The sequence below is a fragment of the Dioscorea cayenensis genome, chromosome 6 (genome assembly GCF_009730915.1).
Source record: "Dioscorea cayenensis subsp. rotundata cultivar TDr96_F1 chromosome 6, TDr96_F1_v2_PseudoChromosome.rev07_lg8_w22 25.fasta, whole genome shotgun sequence".
NCBI lineage: Eukaryota > Viridiplantae > Streptophyta > Magnoliopsida > Dioscoreales > Dioscoreaceae > Dioscorea > Dioscorea cayenensis.
This window is the reverse complement of record NC_052476.1, coordinates 2,097,549-2,115,403: the sequence shown is the minus strand read 5'-3', so window position 1 is coordinate 2,115,403 and position 17,855 is coordinate 2,097,549. Positions and strand designations below refer to the sequence as shown.

Sequence of the window (17,855 nt, the reverse complement as noted above, 5' to 3'; positions counted from 1 at the left end):
TTTTTTAAAAAAAAACGGTCGGTCTGGTTGAACCGGTTCACCGGTTCCCGGTCCGACAACGGTTCATAGCCGGTTCAATTAGAACCCGGTTCAATATATACAAATGAACCGGACTGGTGGCCGGTTCCCGATTCAACCGGTTCAACCGGCCGGTCCGGTCCAGTTTTTAAATCCTTGGATAAAACTAACTTAATCAGTTAATTTCTTAAAAAATTTTAAAGCCTTATATATTATATATATATAGTAAAATAAAATGAATGATTTCCACGTGGCAGTTTTTTAGCCGCACAAACACATACATTGAAGGTTCTTATTACCCGCCAAATTCTCATAACCAAACAGGTTCTTCTAATTTTGGATTTAACGATGCTTTTCGAATGCAAACTCTCACCTTTCTCTTTTCTCCTCTTAATATCTCCGTTTTTCTCTTTTCATTTCAATGCTGTTCTTCTATCCAAGGTACTCAAAATCTCTTCTTGTTATCAATTTTCTTCTCTAATGCTTCTCTTGTTGCGGATTTGCGGTTCAAAATGCGATTTTTCTTTTTTTGAAGGAATTTGTGATAAGGTTCATGGGATTTATTGTTGGAATTGTTGGTAAATTTTTTTTGTAGGAATTGGTGGTGAATTGAGAGTTTCATAGATGCAGTGTCCATTGGATGGTGTTCATGATGGGCTGATGAGGGTTAGGGATGACAAATCTCATGTCCACCAACTGTTCGATGAAATGTCTACAAGAATTGTATCACAGAGAAATGGGGCTGTCGAGGGTTCGATATCGAGCAGGATTGAGCATTTGGAGGTGGAAGCATTGAAGGCAAAGGATTCAGAGAGGGAAATGCTGGAATCTTTGGTTTGTCAGACAAAGCAACTTGAGGAGGCGAAGATTTCGCTTGAAGAGGCGAAGTTGGAGATAAAAAGTCTCATGGAGAGACTAAGAAGTTTGGAGAGTTCTCATGGTCATCATGGGAAGATTCTAGAGAAGCATCGATCACTTGGTGCGGTTCGTGGTGAAGAGAAAGTTAGAATGCTTGAAAATGAGCTTAAGTTAGCTGTCCAAGCAGAAGAGAAAAGTAAGATGGCGATGGATGCTCTTGCTATGGCTCTTAAGGAAGTAAGCACAGAGGCACATCAAGTGAAGGAGAAGCTCTCCAAGACACAATCTGAATTAGAGAGCACGAGAGCTGAAGCGAAATGCTCGAAGGCTTTGTTGAAAGAGTGCTGAGGAGAAGCTCCACCGGGCGTTGGAAGAAAGCAAGAGATTGAAGCTCGAAGCGGAGGATTTGCAAGGCACTTGGATTGAGAAAGAGAATGGGTTTATAAACTTCATGAAGATTACCGAAGAGGAGATTACAAATATGAACAGGGAAAACAATAGACTGATCGATTTGCTTAGAGGATCGCGTGAAGAGAATTCAAGGCTGCGTGATATACTGAAACAAGCGGTGAATGAGGCTACCATCGTGAAAGAAGCTTTGGAGATTGTTCGGAAGGAGAATTCTCAAATGAAGGACACTCTATGCGACAAAGAGAATGCCTTGCGGAGCATCAAACAAGAGTACGAATGTCTTAAGGTGAGTGAAGCTGCGGCCACTCAAAGTGTAAAGGAATTGCAGAGTTTGCTAACTGCTACTTCAGGTATTGACTCTAAGAAAAAAGCTATCGATACATTTAGTGAACCGAAACCAGTGATTGGTGAAGTCAAGAGCAATAAGACTATGTCAAAATTTCCATCCGAACATATGAGCCGAGCAAATCCTCCTGGTACTCTTTCGCGCAGATACTCTATAGGTGAGTCAGGGAGATTCGAAGGATCTATATTCGATATGGTTTGGTCACCAGAGCATAACCGCGAGAGGAATCGCAAGTCTCAATCTTTTAGTGGTCTCACAGAGTTGAGGGCTCCTCCTTCCTCTATTCCTTCTGGCTCATCTCTCATCGACAAGGCTCGATTAGATAGCATTGGGCATGAGGAGAATTCTCCTTTTAAGTTGAGAAAAGAAACGGCAACTTTTCCGAAGATTTGGTGATTTGCTGCGGAGAAGAAGCTTTCACAAGTAGTTCTGATTTGATTTTCTTCTAATTTTTTGTTACGTCAATTACATTTCTGATGCTTGTTTTTTGTGCTTAAAACAGCACATGATACAACACTTGCATTGTTTATAACTTTGAAATCAAGTGAAAATTCATGATTGTTGATACCTGTCCATCTTCTTTGTTTCATGTTGTGAATTTTGAAGACTCTAATTTGGTTCTAATGCACAAATGTTTATGAATATCTGTTGTCCAAATGCATGCAAGGTTTATATTTGATTTTGTTATTTATGTCTGGCTCTTGTGATTGTCCAATGAACTCCTGCCATTTATAAAAAGATAAGATATATATGTACTTAAAAAAAAAAAATTGGAGGGATTAAAAAACATAATTTGTATCATATTTGCATTTAAACCGATTTTTTTTTTTTTCACAAAGATGACAAATATCGCTTTACAAAAGCGGTTGTCAAAAAAATAAACAAGTACAGATAATGCACCTGTTATGGTAGCTTAATAATTTTTTATATATTTATCATATGGGCATGCGAACACTGTAGGACAATAATAACTTGTAATGTGCACTTAAAATAATATATGATGAACTATAACTCCACAATAATAAATCTCCTATCTCCGCTACCCTATAAGGATGGAAAAATATAACTCTTTTCACAAGAGACCTATTAAATAGTATTGAATAATTTTTCTATGATATTTTTACAGTATTGCACAATACGCTACACAATGAAATTCCTCTTTATACTCACATGCTTTCGCATGCGCTATTTGGCTATTATTGATTTTTTAAAATATATTTATAAAATTATTCAAAGTTTTAAGTTATATATATATATACATATTCTTTTTCGTTTCTTTTTAGTTGTTACATTTCGGGGCTCTTCTCTGTTTATTTTTATTTGTCACATAAGAAATTTTTTCTAGCATTAAATAATTTTTTTTTATAAATTTATCCTTTAATTTAATGTATTTACATATTTTTTAATAAATCACAATCAACTAAATATTAATTTATATATTTAACTAATGGGATTTTAAATAGGGTTTTAAATAAAAATAATTTTAGAAAATAATAATTTTTTTTTATATAAAATATAGATAATTAATTAATTTAAATTGATTTTTTTAATCAGTAAATGTAACAAGTAAAAAAAAAAATAAAAGACGAAGTAGTTAGATGACGGTCGGAAAAAATGACAATTAGAAAATAGTTTAGAAGAAAAGACGAATCTCGGGGCAAATCTAACGGCTGACATTTGGGGGAGCTTCACAGTGTCATCTATGAATGAACCTCTCGCGAAAGCTCTTTCCTTGTCTATTGCTTCACGAGTGAGGAACAAGCCGCCGTCTTTGAATCGAGAGCTGCTCTCCGATGGCGGAATCGGTGCCGGAGAAAGTCCCAAGCTTGGCCGAGGTATAGATCCTTCACTCCCTCTCCGTTCTTTGTTCTCTAATGGATTAGTAATCGCTTAGAATTTCCCACAAAAAAATGGGATTTTTTTAATGGATCTGAACGTGTTTAACTCGTCTGGTAGATCGAGCTGGAGGTTTTGTTTTTTGATTGGATAGTTTGATTTTTTTGTTGAATTTTTTGTGTGATTTTTAATGAGGTTTAGTTTTTGGTATAGTGACTGAATTATGAGACAATTGATTTGGGAGTTTGGTGGTGAATTTGATGAAATTGGGTGTTTTGGATGAGTTGAAATTGGTATTTGGTGTGGATCTCACTGATGTAGCACCACCAATCTTGATGGGTTGAATGCGTATTATTCAACGAAAATTGGAAATGGATCTGAATTTTTTCTTTTTTTTTGTAGGTTTAATATCATTGTCATTGAATGCTTAATATCAGATAAAGCTGTAGATGGATGTGTGTGTGTGTGTGTGTTTGTTTTTTTTAGATTTACTTTCATTAAGCAAACTGAGTTACAACCAAATGACATCCACAGGGTTTAGTACTGTTTTGTGTTTATAATGATGAAAGAAAGGAATGTTAAAACTGAAATGTTGACAAATTGATGATATTGGGACAGTTTATGATGCACACAAATGTTAAAACTGAATTTTTGTTTGATTTAATTTCATTAAGTAAACTGAGTTACAAAGACATGGCATTCACAGGTTTAGTACTGTTTTTGTTTATAATTATGAGAAAAAGGAATACCAAACCCAAAAAGTTGGCAAATTGATGATATTGGGACACTTTATGATGTGCACAAATGTTAAGACTGAATTTTTTTTTTTTAAGATTTAATTTCATTAAGTAAACTGAGTTACAACCAAATGGCATCCACAGGTTTAGTACTGTTTTTGTTTATAATGATGAAATAAAGGAATAGCAAGTCCCAAAAATCAGCAAATTGATGATATTGGTATAGTTTATGATGTGCACAAAATGTTAAAGACCATTTTCTTTTTATTACAACAATGCTGGGTAAAGAAAAAAGGTCATAAGCCGACCAAGTGAACTTTATAGTAAAACACAGGAATGATTCTGGAATGGATTCTTGGAAGTGTCACTTTTGAACCCCTGTTATATTAACCAAGCACCAAATGAAATATAACACCCGAAACTGCTTAATTTAGTAGCACGATATAATCAAAGTACCAACACAAGAACTACTATTATGTAGCCCATGACTAACATTGGAGAAATATCTCCCCTTTTAAGACCTGTTAATTATATTTATGAGGGACAGTAAATTTCTAGGATGCAATAGTTAATGATTTTATAGTTCCTTCAATTGTTTGAAAAGGTTATTGTGCCGTTTTGCTTAGGGAAAACTTTCGTGAGTTTTGGGGGAATATGTGGATTGTCTGTTTGATGCATGTTTTGAGGGAATATGTGGATTGTTTGTTTGATGCATCAAATATTCTCCAGCTATGTTCCATAGGGTTGTCAATTTGCCCAGGACCCAACGAGGAATTTGATCCTCTGCCTTGCCAGGGTCGGAGTCGAGGATAAATTTTGAGGAATGGGGTTAGACTGGAGTGGGATATAATTCTTTGTCAAGGATGGGGCCGGGATGGGGAATGGCCTCCCTGTCTTGGCCCATCTCTCAAATATACAATTAAATATTATATATATAATTTTATTTTATGTTATAAGTATCTAAATAAAAAGAAGTTTAAAAATGGTCATATATTTATTTAATTATCAAAATTAATAATGATATAAAAAACATTATTAAAGAGAAAAAAAAGACTAAATAAAACCCTAGATTTGTATTATCTATTTTTTATTTTCTTGAACTTTTTTTAATGATTTATTTTAAATCATTAGTAGGGAGATTTGTCGATGTAAATAAAATGTGAGTTAGGGAGTGTGAGATTAAGAGATAAGATTAGAGAATGAATCCCATGGATTGTCTATTTTTTTTTTTAAAGTTAAAGATTGCTAGACACTTATTTATATTAGACTGAAAACATATTAAGTAAAAGAGAATCGATCCATAAATCATGATTCAAGTATATTAATTAATTATAAAATTAATAATTACTCATTTAAAAAAATGAAGACTAATTTTTTTAAGAAAAAATAAATTTGGGAATGGGAATCACTGAATATGAGTAATCCCTGCTGGTATGGGGATGAGAAAATATTTATCTCTGTACTTGGGTTCAGGAACAGGGTCATTGATATGTTTATAAATTTGGGCTCAGGGCTAGGGATATATCCCCTGTGAATCTAGGTCCCATGGACGGTACTATTGACAACTGACAAGTGTTGGCTGCTATTAGAAGTCCTATGAACTTTGAGTGTTGGAATCTATTGGAACTGTGATTGTGGTTTTTCTAATGTGAGATCATCCACAATGAAGTGAGATTCTATGGCTAAGTCCTTCAATATGACACTAGCTAATTTTCTGATGAGAACATGCTTTAGGTTAGGATATTATGTAAAGAAAAGTTATTTTAAAGTGTATATACTTGTCTAGATTGTTTTAAGGCAAGGTAGTCCTTGTCCTTGCCATATGGTTTTCATATGCCGGATGTTGTTTGATGGTCATACCAAGCTCTCTAACTTGTTCAGCCAATAAGTACTGTTTGTTGATAGCTAGAATACTGCATTGTAACATTTCATCTTAAATTAATTTTGGAATCCCACTGTTAATTAGATCTATATTGAATGGGTGCAGCAATGGTCATTGCAGGATAAGGAAGTGCAGCCCGATCAGAGTGACAAGCCTGTTGAAACAACTGTGGATGAAAAGCCTGATGATACCAAAACCGAGGAAGTTGCTAAGGAGACAACCGAGGTAACCTCTGCTCCAGTGGAAAATGCTCCCGTTGCGGAGGAACCAACAGAGCCTGTCCCAGAGGCGCCTACCTCAGAGGAGCCTACTGATACTTCTGAGAAAGAAACAGAAGATCAAGGAAATGCTGAAGAGGAGACACCAGCGATAAAGGTTTGCTTATACATCAGACATTTTGTGTACCCATTCATTGTCAAATTTACTTTTGAATGCACACAGAAATTTTCAAAGCAATTGTTTTTCAACATACTGACATATTATATTGTTTTCAAATTCAGCTTGAGACTGCACCAGCTGATTTTCGTTTCCCAACAACAAATCAAACAAGGCATTGCTTTACGCGCTATATTGAATATCACAGGTACGGCCTCCGTCTCTCTCTTTGATATATAGTAGAGACCGTTGTCCAGGGAAATTTTTGTATAAAAAAATGCATTGCATTAAACCATTGGATATGTGCCATGTTTGCTCAGGTGTGTTGCTGCAAAAGGAGATGATGCGCAAGAGTGCGAAAAGTTTGCAAAATATTATCGCTCACTTTGCCCTAGTGAATGGGTATGCATTCTCCTACATTTTTAACTTCTTGAACCTTTATGGATGTCATGCATAATTTCGATTATTTTGATAGCAAATAGGATTTCTAGCCACTAGTATCAGTATTATTTTCATGAGTTTACATCCATATTAGAACCAATAGGGGTGTAGCCGAGCCGAGCCATGCCTGACCATGTTCAAGCTCGGCTCGCCATTATTTTAGTTGAGCTCGAGTCTACATCGAGCTTCATGAATAGTAAAGCTCTCAGGTTTCAACTCGTTTGTGTGATAAAAATCAGTCATTTTTTCACAAGTAATATACATCATCATAATTATAATTATTATTAAAAATATTGTTTTAAAATTAATATTTAACTTTTTTTGTAATAAAAATTATAAATTAATCTTATTTTTCTTAAATTTATATTTAAAAATTAGTGTAATATTTTTGCAATACATTATTATTAATGATCCAATAGATGACAATGCTAATATTGCTATAAAAGTTTCTATAAATACTTTTTATAAATGAGATTGTTGATGATATATAAACAATTTTATCAGTGATTTTTATAAATAAACTTGCTAATGATACTATAAATGAGCATTTTAACTATTCTTTTTAAGCGAGCTTTTAATGATACTATAAATGAGTTGTTCACGAGCTTTAACAAGCCGAGTTTGGTGGTGTTCAAACTCGGCTTGTTTACCCTACGAGATTTAATAAACGAACGCTTATTGAGACTAAATTTCGAGCTTTTGATGAACGCGTTGGTTTATTTACAGGGATAAGAACCATCTAAGAAATATGATACATAAACAAAATCGATAATTTTTCGCTAATGGTATCTGCAACATGTTTATGCAGATTGAGCGATGGAATGAACAGAGAGAGAATGGAACTTTTCCTGGTCCTCTGTAGATGAACATCACAAGGCGGACACTAGCAATGTCCTGGAAAATTTTTACCAGGTTTTTGGCAAACTGGAATGAACATTCACATCTTGAGAAACTTCTGAAGCTCTTATTCCTAATAACATCTCAAATAAATTTTTTTGGCTTGTTGTAAGCCAAGATTATAATACTACGCTCATTTTTCAATCCTTGTTTCAGACCTCATCATTTTTACCATTTTTAAGTTAAATTCCTTTTGAAATATCTGAGATGATTAATCCCTCTTTCTCATTGTAAGTGTCCGTTTTTATGAGTTTTTTTAAATGTTTTAAATTATTTATTTATATATCTAATTTAAGGATTAATATTTAAATTTAATGTTTTTAGTTTTTTTGTTTAAAATATATAATTTTAATGAAAGAAGAGAGTTTTGGGCTAAATGAAAAAATAATGTGTGATTGTAGACATTTATAATTAGAGAAAATTACTTTGCAGTTTTTGGAATTTTTTATTTTTTTAATAGATCTTTATGACAAAATATTATTTTCTGCCGTCTTTATATACAACGTGAGAGAGCAAAACTAAAAATTGAAAATGAAGTAAAAATAATAAATATGAAATACCAAAACTTAAAGAGCAAAATTAAAATTTGAAAATGATGTAAGATTAGTAAATCTGAGATTATTTAGTCATTGGATTTAAAAATAATTCTGAAAAAAATAAAGGACTTTTAAAAATTTGAAAAAATCAAAGGTTTTTTTTTGATCCCAATGATAAAGTTGCTTGGAACTTTTAAACAATTCCTTTCATAATTATAATGGGAAGAATTACTAAAATCACTTTATTTTCACTTTTATATGTTAATTTCTTAAATTTACTATATAAAGTATATATATATATATATATATATATATATATCTATAGAATTTGCATACTATTTTTTTTTTATGGAAATAATATCACCATAGGCATTAGCCAAAATTTCTCTTATTTTTACATTCATTTTAAATATTCACCCAATCAATTTTTAATCTCTAATTCACTGTCCTAGATCAAATATTTTTTTAAAAATACAAGGGTATATAAGCAAAGAAATTCAGTACGTATACAAAATTAGGATTTTTAGTGGTATTTAATAACACTAAAAAACGATAACCACATGATAAAGCTATAAACAAAACCAAAAACAACGATCCACGAAATCCCATCTCAACCAATAGGAAGAGAGAATTCACTGACAACGATCCGTGATTAATCAAATCCTATCCGTTGAACTGCTCCAAAAAGACACAGCGGCAGCCAATCTCAACCGTCCACTCAATGAGAAACAGAAAGCACAGCGGGGCCCACCTTGAATAGTAGTTAAGATCTCGCTCTATAAATAGAGCCCATCTCGTTTCATTCCCAACTTTCAGGCAAATCTCGGCTTTGAAGCGAAACGTGCGAAGGAGAAAGAGAGAGAGAGAGAGCGCGAAAGAGGTGAGCTTTCTTTGATTTATTTATTTATTTTTTTGAAATTTTGGATGAATTAAGGCTTGTTGGTTGTGATTATTGTTGAATTTCATATGCGGTTATGGTTTTAATTTGTTGAACTTTTGCTCGGATTGGTTAGATCGTGTTTTTCTAGGGTGGATTGCTGTTGTTTTGCTTCGATGTTTTTTGAGTTTTGAGTCTCTTTTGTTTTGATTATTTTGGTTTTCATATGATATTGGTGTTTAATTGGATGAATTTGTTTTCCGATTGTTGGATTTCTGTTTTTTTCTGGGGATTTTTGGTGAGTTTGCATTGCAAGAACGTGTGTAGTTTTGATTTTTTTAGACTTATTTTGCATTTTGAATGTGATTAATGTAATTTGTTGAATTTGTGTGCTGATGAGCTAGATTCGGGTTTTTCTTTGTTTCCGATCGAGGGAGATGTTAGCATTCTTATTCGAATTTGTTTCGTATTTTTCTGTAGTTTGGTTTGACTTTATAGGCTCTTGCGGTGTGATTACTTTCGTATTGTTTCGGATCAGGACTTTTGTCTCTTGAATTGTTGTAATGATGAATTGGATTTTGTTTTCGTGACTCTTGGGTGTTTAGTCTTTTGCCACAAATTTGATTTGAATTTCTTTTCTGTTTGTATCTGATTAATGTGTTTTTATTTTTGGGACTAAGGTTTGATTCGTTGTCTTGTGTTTTGGTTAGTTAGATCCTGGTTTTAGGGATTGTGTGGGTCTTGATCAGTGTGTCAGAAGAACGGTAAGATTTTTTTTCTTGATTTTTCTTTGGCTGTTCCTTGTTCTCTAAGGTTATAATTTTTGTTATGCGGGCATGATTTGTGCTTGGTTTGTTAGAGAAGTGTTCTATATTCAGTATCCGTTTTCAGGCAAGATTTTTCTTTGGCTTGTCCTTGTTGTCTTAGATTATAGATAGTATCCTTCTAATTCGGTTCAAAGTTGTATTTTATTTTGGCTTGAGTCAGAGGAAAAACAAGGATCTTTCCTGCGTGTTCTTATGTATATTTGTGCCTGCAGCTTGATTTTACAATTGTAAATTAATTAATTAATTAGAGGACTTGTTTTGGGGTTTTTTTTAAAAAAAATAAATAAATAAATAATATGAAAAATAATAATAATATAATTATAATAATCAATTTTTTCCCTTTCTGTGTGTGGTTGTGGTTGAAAAGTTTGATTAATAGATTTTGTGTTAATTATCGATTTGCTATGAGGCTGGTTCTTCTTCTTCTTGTTTTTTTTTAAAGTGTCTAATTTTAGTTTAGTTTTTTTTTCGTTTGCTTGTGAACTGGTCGAATTAGTCTATGCTGATATAAATTGTGTGGTGTGCGGTTAGTTGTTTCTTGACTTCAGCCTTTGGTACAAGTGGTATTATTATTATTATTATTATTATTATTATTATCTGTCATTCTATCTTTCATCGTATAAGTTTGTTGTAAAGTTAACTTTTCTGTGCTGATCCTTATCTGTTATTCTTCTTCTGTTGTTGCTTTTATATGTAATTGTTGTTTGTTGAGTTTACTCTGCAAGACTTGGTTATTGGTTTCTGCTGTGGTTCTCTTTTTATGCATAGCCTCTACTGTAAATGATAGTCAGAAATTGGGAGACAGAAATAAATAGTTGGTAGTTTCATGCTTTGATTTTCATGCATTCATGTACCTTGTGATTTCACCTGCAAACATAACATTAGGGGTTGCATGCATTCATGCGTTGGGGTTCCCTCTTTTATTTCCTTCCTCTTCTGATGAAAGGTATACTCAAGTGAACAAGTTATTTACAAAGAGTTCCTCTTCTATTTGCTGTTGAGGCTGAATTTCTCAAATCATTTTTTGTCTGTGATATGGTGGTGTTGTTTTTTGTTCTCTAACACGCATTATCAGGGATGAATTTTCCTGTGCTCTGTTGATTGTTTTTGCTGAAGGTTTTTATTGGATTTATATTTTAGATGTTTGAATATCAATTTTCTGGTTATGGCAGATGGCTCGTACCAAGCAGACTGCTCGCAAATCCACTGGGGGGAAGGCTCCCAGGAAGCAGCTTGCCACCAAGGTTTGTTGATTGTTCATTATTAAGTTACTTGTTGTTTCTTTTTGTTTTTCCGCCTGTGTAAAGCACTGATTCTCAAAATGTATTTTTGTTTATTGTTGTTTGTAGGCTGCAAGGAAGTCTGCCCCCACCACTGGTGGAGTGAAGAAGCCCCATCGTTACCGTCCTGGAACTGTTGCTCTTCGGTAAAGTCTGATTTTCAAAGCCATTTGTCCAATTAGTTGTGCTGTTTACAGATATTATCTCATTTTATGGCTGTCTTTGATTTTATAGTGAAATTCGCAAGTACCAGAAAAGTACTGAGCTGCTTATCAGGAAGCTACCTTTCCAGAGGCTTGTCAGGGAGATTGCCCAGGACTTTAAGGTTGGATGTGTTTCTTAGTTATCTTTCTATTTTTTTTTTTCCAAGTTTGTTTACAAGTGTTTCCTTTGATGGTGGTGGTACCATTTGCTTACATTTGTGATTGTGCTGCAGACTGATCTGAGGTTCCAGAGCCATGCAGTTCTGGCGCTGCAGGAAGCAGCTGAGGCATACCTTGTTGGACTGTTTGAAGATACCAACCTGTGTGCCATTCATGCCAAGCGAGTTACCATCATGCCCAAGGATATCCAGCTTGCTAGGAGGATCCGGGGTGAGAGGGCTTAGGTTGCAAGGGGTAACAACAACAACCCCCTTGGGATTTGGTTCTTTATAGATATATTCTTAAAATGCGGTTGCTGTTTCGTTGGTTGTCTTGCTACTCTCTAGTGCCTTGTTATGGAATATTATGAACACATGACATTATTACATTTAGTAGTTGTAGGTGTGTGTAGTATTGTTTGTCAGTTTTTAGTATGATGTTGGTAACTTGAATTGTGAACGAATCACTTAGTGGTAATATGCAGCTGTGTATGATGATGATGCTTAATCGTGCTGTGTTACTGCTCTACTGTTTATCAGTCCATCTCAAGTTGGATGTTTTATTATATATATATATATATATATTTGTAGATATGTAGATATTCCTACAGATCGGTGTGTGTTTGTGTTCAACCTTTTTGGGTTTCTATGTTACACAATGAAATTGAAGTTTAAATCTTTGGCGCTGGTGATTGCGTGTGATTCGGTGTGGTGTGTTTTTTTTTGTTCATTATATTTAGGTTTAATTGTTGTATATTTTTTTTTATAATTTTGTAGTTTTTTGTTTTTTGAATCATTTTAATAATTTTTTTTTAGATACAATTAAGTTTTATATTTGATTGAGTAAAGTCATTTAAATTCACGATAATCTTTTTAGGTATAATCAAATTCTTATAATTTATAAATATAAAAATTTAATTATATTTAAAAATATTATAAAAATTTAAAAAAATAAAAAATACATAACTACAGAACCTGTATAACAATAAAATTTTATATTTAAACATGCATACGCTCTGATGTTTTGTGTGTGAATTGAGATCTTGACGAATTCGTTTGGCGTGGCTATTAATGACTGAATTTTTTCTTCTTTTTTTTTTTCCCTCCACTCAGAGACCTCTTTCTGATCACGTGGAAGATAAATTTGTACAACTTAAGTGAGAAAGAGGAGATGTTGAGTGGCTTCTTTTTTGTGGCTTTGTCGGATGGTAAGGTATCTGCTGTCTATATATATTTATATATTTATTCAAATTTACTGATCCAACAATAACATCTTGATTAATTAATTAAAGTATTGCGAATGAAGACAAAAAAAAAAAAATTTGAAATCTCGTTTTTATGTGACTGTACTGCTTTGTCCGTTTATGGTTTTTTTCGGGATTTTAGAGGAACGTTTCTGTTTTAGATATTATTATATCTACTGTGTTTAATTAATTAATCAAATATAACATTGTTTTTCAATACATAAGCCTCAATTGTCAAACCTTCCCAGAAGGACGTGCCAGCATTTCCCAAAGTGGACCTTTGAAGAGGTCCATTTAAATATTTTATTAATAATTTGATATCACTGTCTATGTTTAGAAGGACTTTTATGATTATTCTTATGCCAGCCCCACTATCCATCCAATCTCCAGCTATTGGTTGACACGTATCTCTTACTTATCTATTGGGAAATAAATAAATAAATAAATAATGCTCATATATATCGTTTGCCTTCAAAAAAGCAAAAAAAGCAAGCGAGTGAAATTGCTAGTCTCCATCACTAAAAAACACATACATCCAGATAATATAATATATATCTAATAATAATATAAATGTATGAAAGAACACAAAAAAATTAGTAAGTGTGGAGATTTGTCCACATAAATAAGATCCCCATGAGCTTAACAAGTCCTTGTCTTCTTTAGCACAACACAAGGGAATGCCATTGGAAGCAATGTAGCTCATGCATGAGCCATCATGCTTTTTCAACCTTTTGAGGCCCTACATTGAAAACAAGACATACACCAACCATTGTTTCTTATTGCCATGACTTTCATAGTCCTTTGAGGTTCACACCCCTTGATAACTACATGACCAACTAAACTTATTAAGAAATTGATAGAATATTACCCATTATGAGTTGTGTCTTCATATTAATTAATTAATTAATTAATTAATTAATAAACATAAGATGGTGAGGTAATCCCATAATTATCATTAAAATTAAAGATAAAATAATAATTACCAAATTATGATTTAGTAATAATAACTAAGCATTTGATTCTTTTGCAGGAGTTTGCCGGTTTAATTTTCTCCAAGTGCGGGTTAAAGCATTATAATAAAAAAACTCATGTGTTCAAAGTGATTTATCTATATTATAAAAGAAAAATCTTCATACTACCTCATTAATGTACATAATTATAAAACTTACAATAAATTATATACAAAATTAACATAACCTTTTTTTCACATTAGACCTTCCTAATTTCTAATGTTTTCTATTCATTCACGATTCCTCATAACGACAGGTAAATTTTTGGGTTGGTACTGTACTAGAGTCGTTTCTTATTTTGAACGTCGAACTTCGATTTGTATTATTTTGGTCATTCAATTTTAATTTGTGTTTATTGAGAGGATACCAAGGAGATTCTAAGAAGAATTTGATGACATATATGTTAATCTTACAACGAATTGATATTAACATAGTAAATTCAGGTTATATATCATCAAATTCTTCCCGAATCCTCTTAATACTCTCTCGGTGAGCACAAATTAAAATTAAATAACCAAAATAATCCAAATAGAAGTTTAACGTTTAAAATAAAAAATTATCATTGTATGTTACACTCAAGATTTTTATCCCTCAAAAAATGAAAAAGTGCGTGTGTTTAGATTGATTTATTTACATTATAAAAAAAAAAACCCCACAACTTCATCTTCATACTACCTCATTAATATACATAATTATAAAATTTACAAGAAATTATATACAAAATTAACAAAACCTTTTTTCACATTAGACCTTCCCAATTCCTAATATTTTCTACTCACTTACCATTCCTCATAACAACCAAGTGACCAACCATAATCCATTAGCTCTTCCTCATAAAACAACCCCTTTTTCACGGCGCAATCCAGCGGCTCATATTCCTCCGACGAGATCGACTTCCTTTCCAATCCAACGGCTATCATTTGCTCCAAAGGAGGACTTATCCCTTCACCCGCCGGCGGCTTCTCAGCGGGGGAGCCAAGGCTGAGCCGAGCCGTTAGCTTAGCTCGCAGCTCAGCGGCTTCTAAAGCCAGAGCCGAAGTCTCGCGGCGCAGCGCGCTGACATCGAGCTCAAGAGCGTCACGCGCAGCGCGCATGGAGCTGAAGTCGCGCTCAAGCCGCTTAACCTTCCACCGAGCGCGCCGGTTCTGGAACCAGACTGCAACTTGGCGCGGCTCCAAGCCGAGCTCGCACGCCAGCCGAGCTTTCCTCTCCGGGTCTAGCTTGCTCTGGGCTTCGAAGCTTCTTTCCAGCTCACGCACCTTCTCGGCTTCCAGCCGCCGCTTCTTCTCCGGCGGCGCGCCACCACCATAAGCATCCTCTCCAATCTCTTCCTCGTCTTCTTCTTCTTCAAATCCCATTTCTTCTTCTCCTTTTCCTTTTCCATTTAACTCATTAAATAAATAAATTAATTAAAATAAAAATTAAAGTTTTACTAATTTTTTAAGTTGAAGTATTCTAAAAAGAAAAAGAGATAATTTTGAATTAAATAGAAAAATAAATAAATAGAAGAAGAAGTGATTACCAAGCACTCTCCTGCCAAAGATTCAGAGCTGCTAATAATAATAAGAGCTTGATTATTTATTTTAAAAATAAGAATAAAAATAAAAAGGGTATTAATGGAGAGATTGAAAGACAGAGATTTGAAAATCAGTAGCTTAATTGAGTTAGTGTGAATAAATAGGTGGAGGAAAGTGTTGTGTTTTTTTTTGTGATTTGGTGAAGAAGTGTGGTTAATAAACAAACCATGGTTAAGTAGTACTTAAAGTTTATTTCTTTATTTATTTATTTATTATTATAATAAGGGGACCCAGATGGAGAGGAGCTTCTTAGCTGTTGTTTATTTACTGTGTTTGTGATTTATCTAAATTGTAAGACAAAGTTTGGAAAAGTGCTAGTCATGAAAAGAAAAAGGGTTCAAGTGAGATTGCTTTTGTTTTTGTGCTTAGTGTGTCTTCCTTAATGTGGTGTAATGGCTTCTATTAACTTTGTCTCTGAAGATTTGAGGAAAGATTGCAACTTTTTCTTTCTATTGAGAGTAACATTAAGGGTGTGTTTGCTTGGGTGTGTTTCCAATTACATGTAATTGGAAATACGGCACTTTTAAAAAACTGATGTTTGTTTAGATGTAGTTGCAAATCCAAATGTAATTGCAAATAACCCCAAACCCATTATCAGCTGTGTTTTGAATTACGGTTAAATCCACCGTAATACCAAATCCAATGTAATTCAAAAGCTTTTCATACTTTTGTCTGCTTACCCCCTTTTGAGAAACCAACCTTTCTTCATCATCGCTGGTCATCCTCTTGTCGCCTCGCCGGAACCACTGCAGCCAAAATTCGGAGGAGATCGGTCGCGAAGGACACCTCAGCCCGTCGTGTTTTTCTCCTGTTCGTCGCCGGAACCACAGTAGCAACAACAACAAAACTTTGGAGTAGATCTGCCATCAACGACACCCTATCCTAAGCTACTCTTCCCACAGTCGGCGTCCCGGAACCCGAGTGACAACAACAACAAAAATAAGGAGGAGAACGGCTGTGAAGAACTCCCTAGCTCGTAGTGATTTTCTCCTCTTCTTCTCTAGAACCGCAGCAGCAGAGATCGTGCTCTTCTCTTGTACTATCTGGTTTGTCCCCGAGATTCTGGACGTGCCAAGAGAGTTGCTGAATTGGTTGGGAAGTCGTCACATTTTGGCACAGCAACTGATGATGGTGCTTGCTCCCCTTGTCAGAGCCTGAACTTTGATAAAGTACAATAGTAAGATGAATTTCATCCAATGCTATTTTCTATAAGGAGTTGCTTAATCTAGTGATGAAGTATATTTTGTGAATTTTTGAGTTGCATGTGTGGATTGGCTTCTGTGATTCTCTGTGGTTTTGAGGTTCTGAGATTTTTCATGTCTAGTGAATTTATCTAGTCTCTCTATGCTTGCAGACACCATTATTCAAATCTTGAGCATTTGTAACTATGGAATGGGCCAAAAGTTTATCTTGGCCCTTCAAACATTTTCTAGGGAATATTATGTCATTTAGTCTGATATTTCCTTCTTTGAATGTTAGTATTTCATATAGTTGTGATTTTCCAAGTGATGGGTACGTTTGGTATGCCTCTTGCAGTATTAGTTCTAATCATTTTAAGGTTAATTTGGATCTCAGATAGCAACACCATTTTGCATTAACTGAATATTGAGATCGCAAAATTGTTCTTTTAATAACATAAATTATTGAAAGGTATAGGACTTAATCTAAAACTTCAGGAATTCTAAAACAAACCGTCCAATAGATGATTATCAAATTTCATCACGCCCAAATTAGTCAAATAACTCCACAAATCCTTAAAAATATTACTAAACATCAAATTATTAAGCTCGTCAACAAATCAGCCTAGGTGTGGGACCTGTTATGTTGTTCTCTATTCAAACACAACATAACACTACATTCATCTTAATTTCCAAGTCAAACAAAAAAGAAAGCTCTTGTGTACTTATCATTCAGTAAGGAATTCGTGCTGCAAGGAATATTGAATGAGTCATTAATGCGTATTATGTTCTAATTAGTGATGAATATATGTAGCTGTACAACAAGGACAACCATTTAAATATGAAGAAAAGCAAAGTAGAAGCAATAAATTGTAGAGGACGAATAATAATTTATATTCCTCATTTTTCCTGATATGCCAATAAATGCACTATAGAACAGCAACATTGTTGATCTTTACTTATAGATCTTGTTTAACTGACACCCATTTAACTACAAAATCTAAGGATTTAGAATTATAGACAAACAAAATATTGATCTCAGCATCATCTTACATGCATATGCTCTTTGTTCCCATTTAACATCAGAATTCAATAAAGATATTACCAAACATGTTGTCACACCCAAGTGCCTCCAAATATCATGTTTCTACTGATATTATTTGA

At 33.8% G+C, this 17,855-nt stretch overlaps 4 protein-coding genes across 6 annotated transcripts; 3 read left to right on the top strand and 1 right to left on the bottom strand.

The window, feature by feature from the left end:
• Window positions 1-359: 359 nt before the first annotated feature.
• Window positions 360-2,198, top strand: LOC120263283. 2 transcript variants are annotated; one of them, XM_039271147.1, is made up of 2 exons: window positions 360-459; window positions 614-2,198. In XM_039271147.1, the coding sequence occupies exon 2, from the start codon at window positions 1,328-1,330 to the stop codon at window positions 2,027-2,029; it is 702 nt and encodes a 233-aa protein (XP_039127081.1). In that variant the 5' UTR covers window positions 360-459; window positions 614-1,327; the 3' UTR covers window positions 2,030-2,198. Both variants share the same exon structure in this region, with proteins under 2 accessions (XP_039127081.1, XP_039127082.1).
• A 1,116-nt stretch (window positions 2,199-3,314) lies between these two features.
• LOC120263010 (cytochrome c oxidase subunit 6b-1-like) lies at window positions 3,315-8,002 on the top strand. 2 transcript variants are annotated; one of them, XM_039270935.1, is made up of 5 exons: window positions 3,315-3,468; window positions 6,194-6,463; window positions 6,589-6,671; window positions 6,784-6,865; window positions 7,713-8,002. In XM_039270935.1, the coding sequence occupies exons 1-5, from the start codon at window positions 3,427-3,429 to the stop codon at window positions 7,764-7,766; spliced, it is 531 nt and encodes a 176-aa protein (XP_039126869.1). In that variant the 5' UTR covers window positions 3,315-3,426; the 3' UTR covers window positions 7,767-8,002. The 2 variants fall into 2 exon arrangements, with proteins under 2 accessions (XP_039126869.1, XP_039126870.1); XM_039270936.1 differs by having other exon boundaries at window positions 3,323-3,468; window positions 6,209-6,463.
• A 1,114-nt stretch (window positions 8,003-9,116) lies between these two features.
• On the top strand, window positions 9,117-12,223 carry LOC120263521 (histone H3.3). The gene is made up of 5 exons (XM_039271461.1): window positions 9,117-9,217; window positions 11,214-11,285; window positions 11,391-11,467; window positions 11,556-11,646; window positions 11,758-12,223. Exons 2-5 carry the CDS (start codon window positions 11,214-11,216, stop codon window positions 11,926-11,928), a joined length of 411 nt encoding a protein of 136 aa, XP_039127395.1. The 5' UTR covers window positions 9,117-9,217; the 3' UTR covers window positions 11,929-12,223.
• A 2,330-nt stretch (window positions 12,224-14,553) lies between these two features.
• On the bottom strand, window positions 14,554-15,653 carry LOC120263722 (homeobox-leucine zipper protein HOX13-like). The gene is made up of 2 exons (XM_039271696.1): window positions 15,459-15,653; window positions 14,554-15,311 (listed from the first exon to the last, which is right to left on the bottom strand). Exon 2 carries the CDS (start codon window positions 15,292-15,294, stop codon window positions 14,716-14,718), a length of 579 nt encoding a protein of 192 aa, XP_039127630.1. The 5' UTR covers window positions 15,295-15,311; window positions 15,459-15,653; the 3' UTR covers window positions 14,554-14,715.
• Between the last annotated feature and the right edge of the window lie 2,202 nt (window positions 15,654-17,855).

What these genes read in the sequence shown, in the direction of transcription:
- LOC120263283 (XM_039271147.1), top strand. Translation starts at nt 1,328, where the DNA reads ATGAAGATTACCGAAGAGGAGATTACAAATATGAACAGGGAAAACAAT.
- LOC120263010 (XM_039270935.1), top strand. Translation starts at nt 3,427, where the DNA reads ATGGCGGAATCGGTGCCGGAGAAAGTCCCAAGCTTGGCCGAG. An exon ending in AAGTCCCAAGCTTGGCCGAG is followed by an intron (nt 3,469 to 6,193) that starts GTATAGATCCTT and finishes GAATGGGTGCAG; the next exon opens with CAATGGTCATTGCAGGATAA. An exon ending in CGCTATATTGAATATCACAG is followed by an intron (nt 6,672 to 6,783) that starts GTACGGCCTCCG and finishes ATGTTTGCTCAG; the next exon opens with GTGTGTTGCTGCAAAAGGAG.
- LOC120263521 (XM_039271461.1), top strand. Translation starts at nt 11,214, where the DNA reads ATGGCTCGTACCAAGCAGACTGCTCGCAAATCCACTGGGGGGAAGGCT. An exon ending in CCTGGAACTGTTGCTCTTCG is followed by an intron (nt 11,468 to 11,555) that starts GTAAAGTCTGAT and finishes TTGATTTTATAG; the next exon opens with TGAAATTCGCAAGTACCAGA. An exon ending in AGATTGCCCAGGACTTTAAG is followed by an intron (nt 11,647 to 11,757) that starts GTTGGATGTGTT and finishes ATTGTGCTGCAG; the next exon opens with ACTGATCTGAGGTTCCAGAG.
- LOC120263722 (XM_039271696.1), bottom strand. Translation starts at nt 15,294, where the DNA reads ATGGGATTTGAAGAAGAAGAAGACGAGGAAGAGATTGGAGAGGATGCT.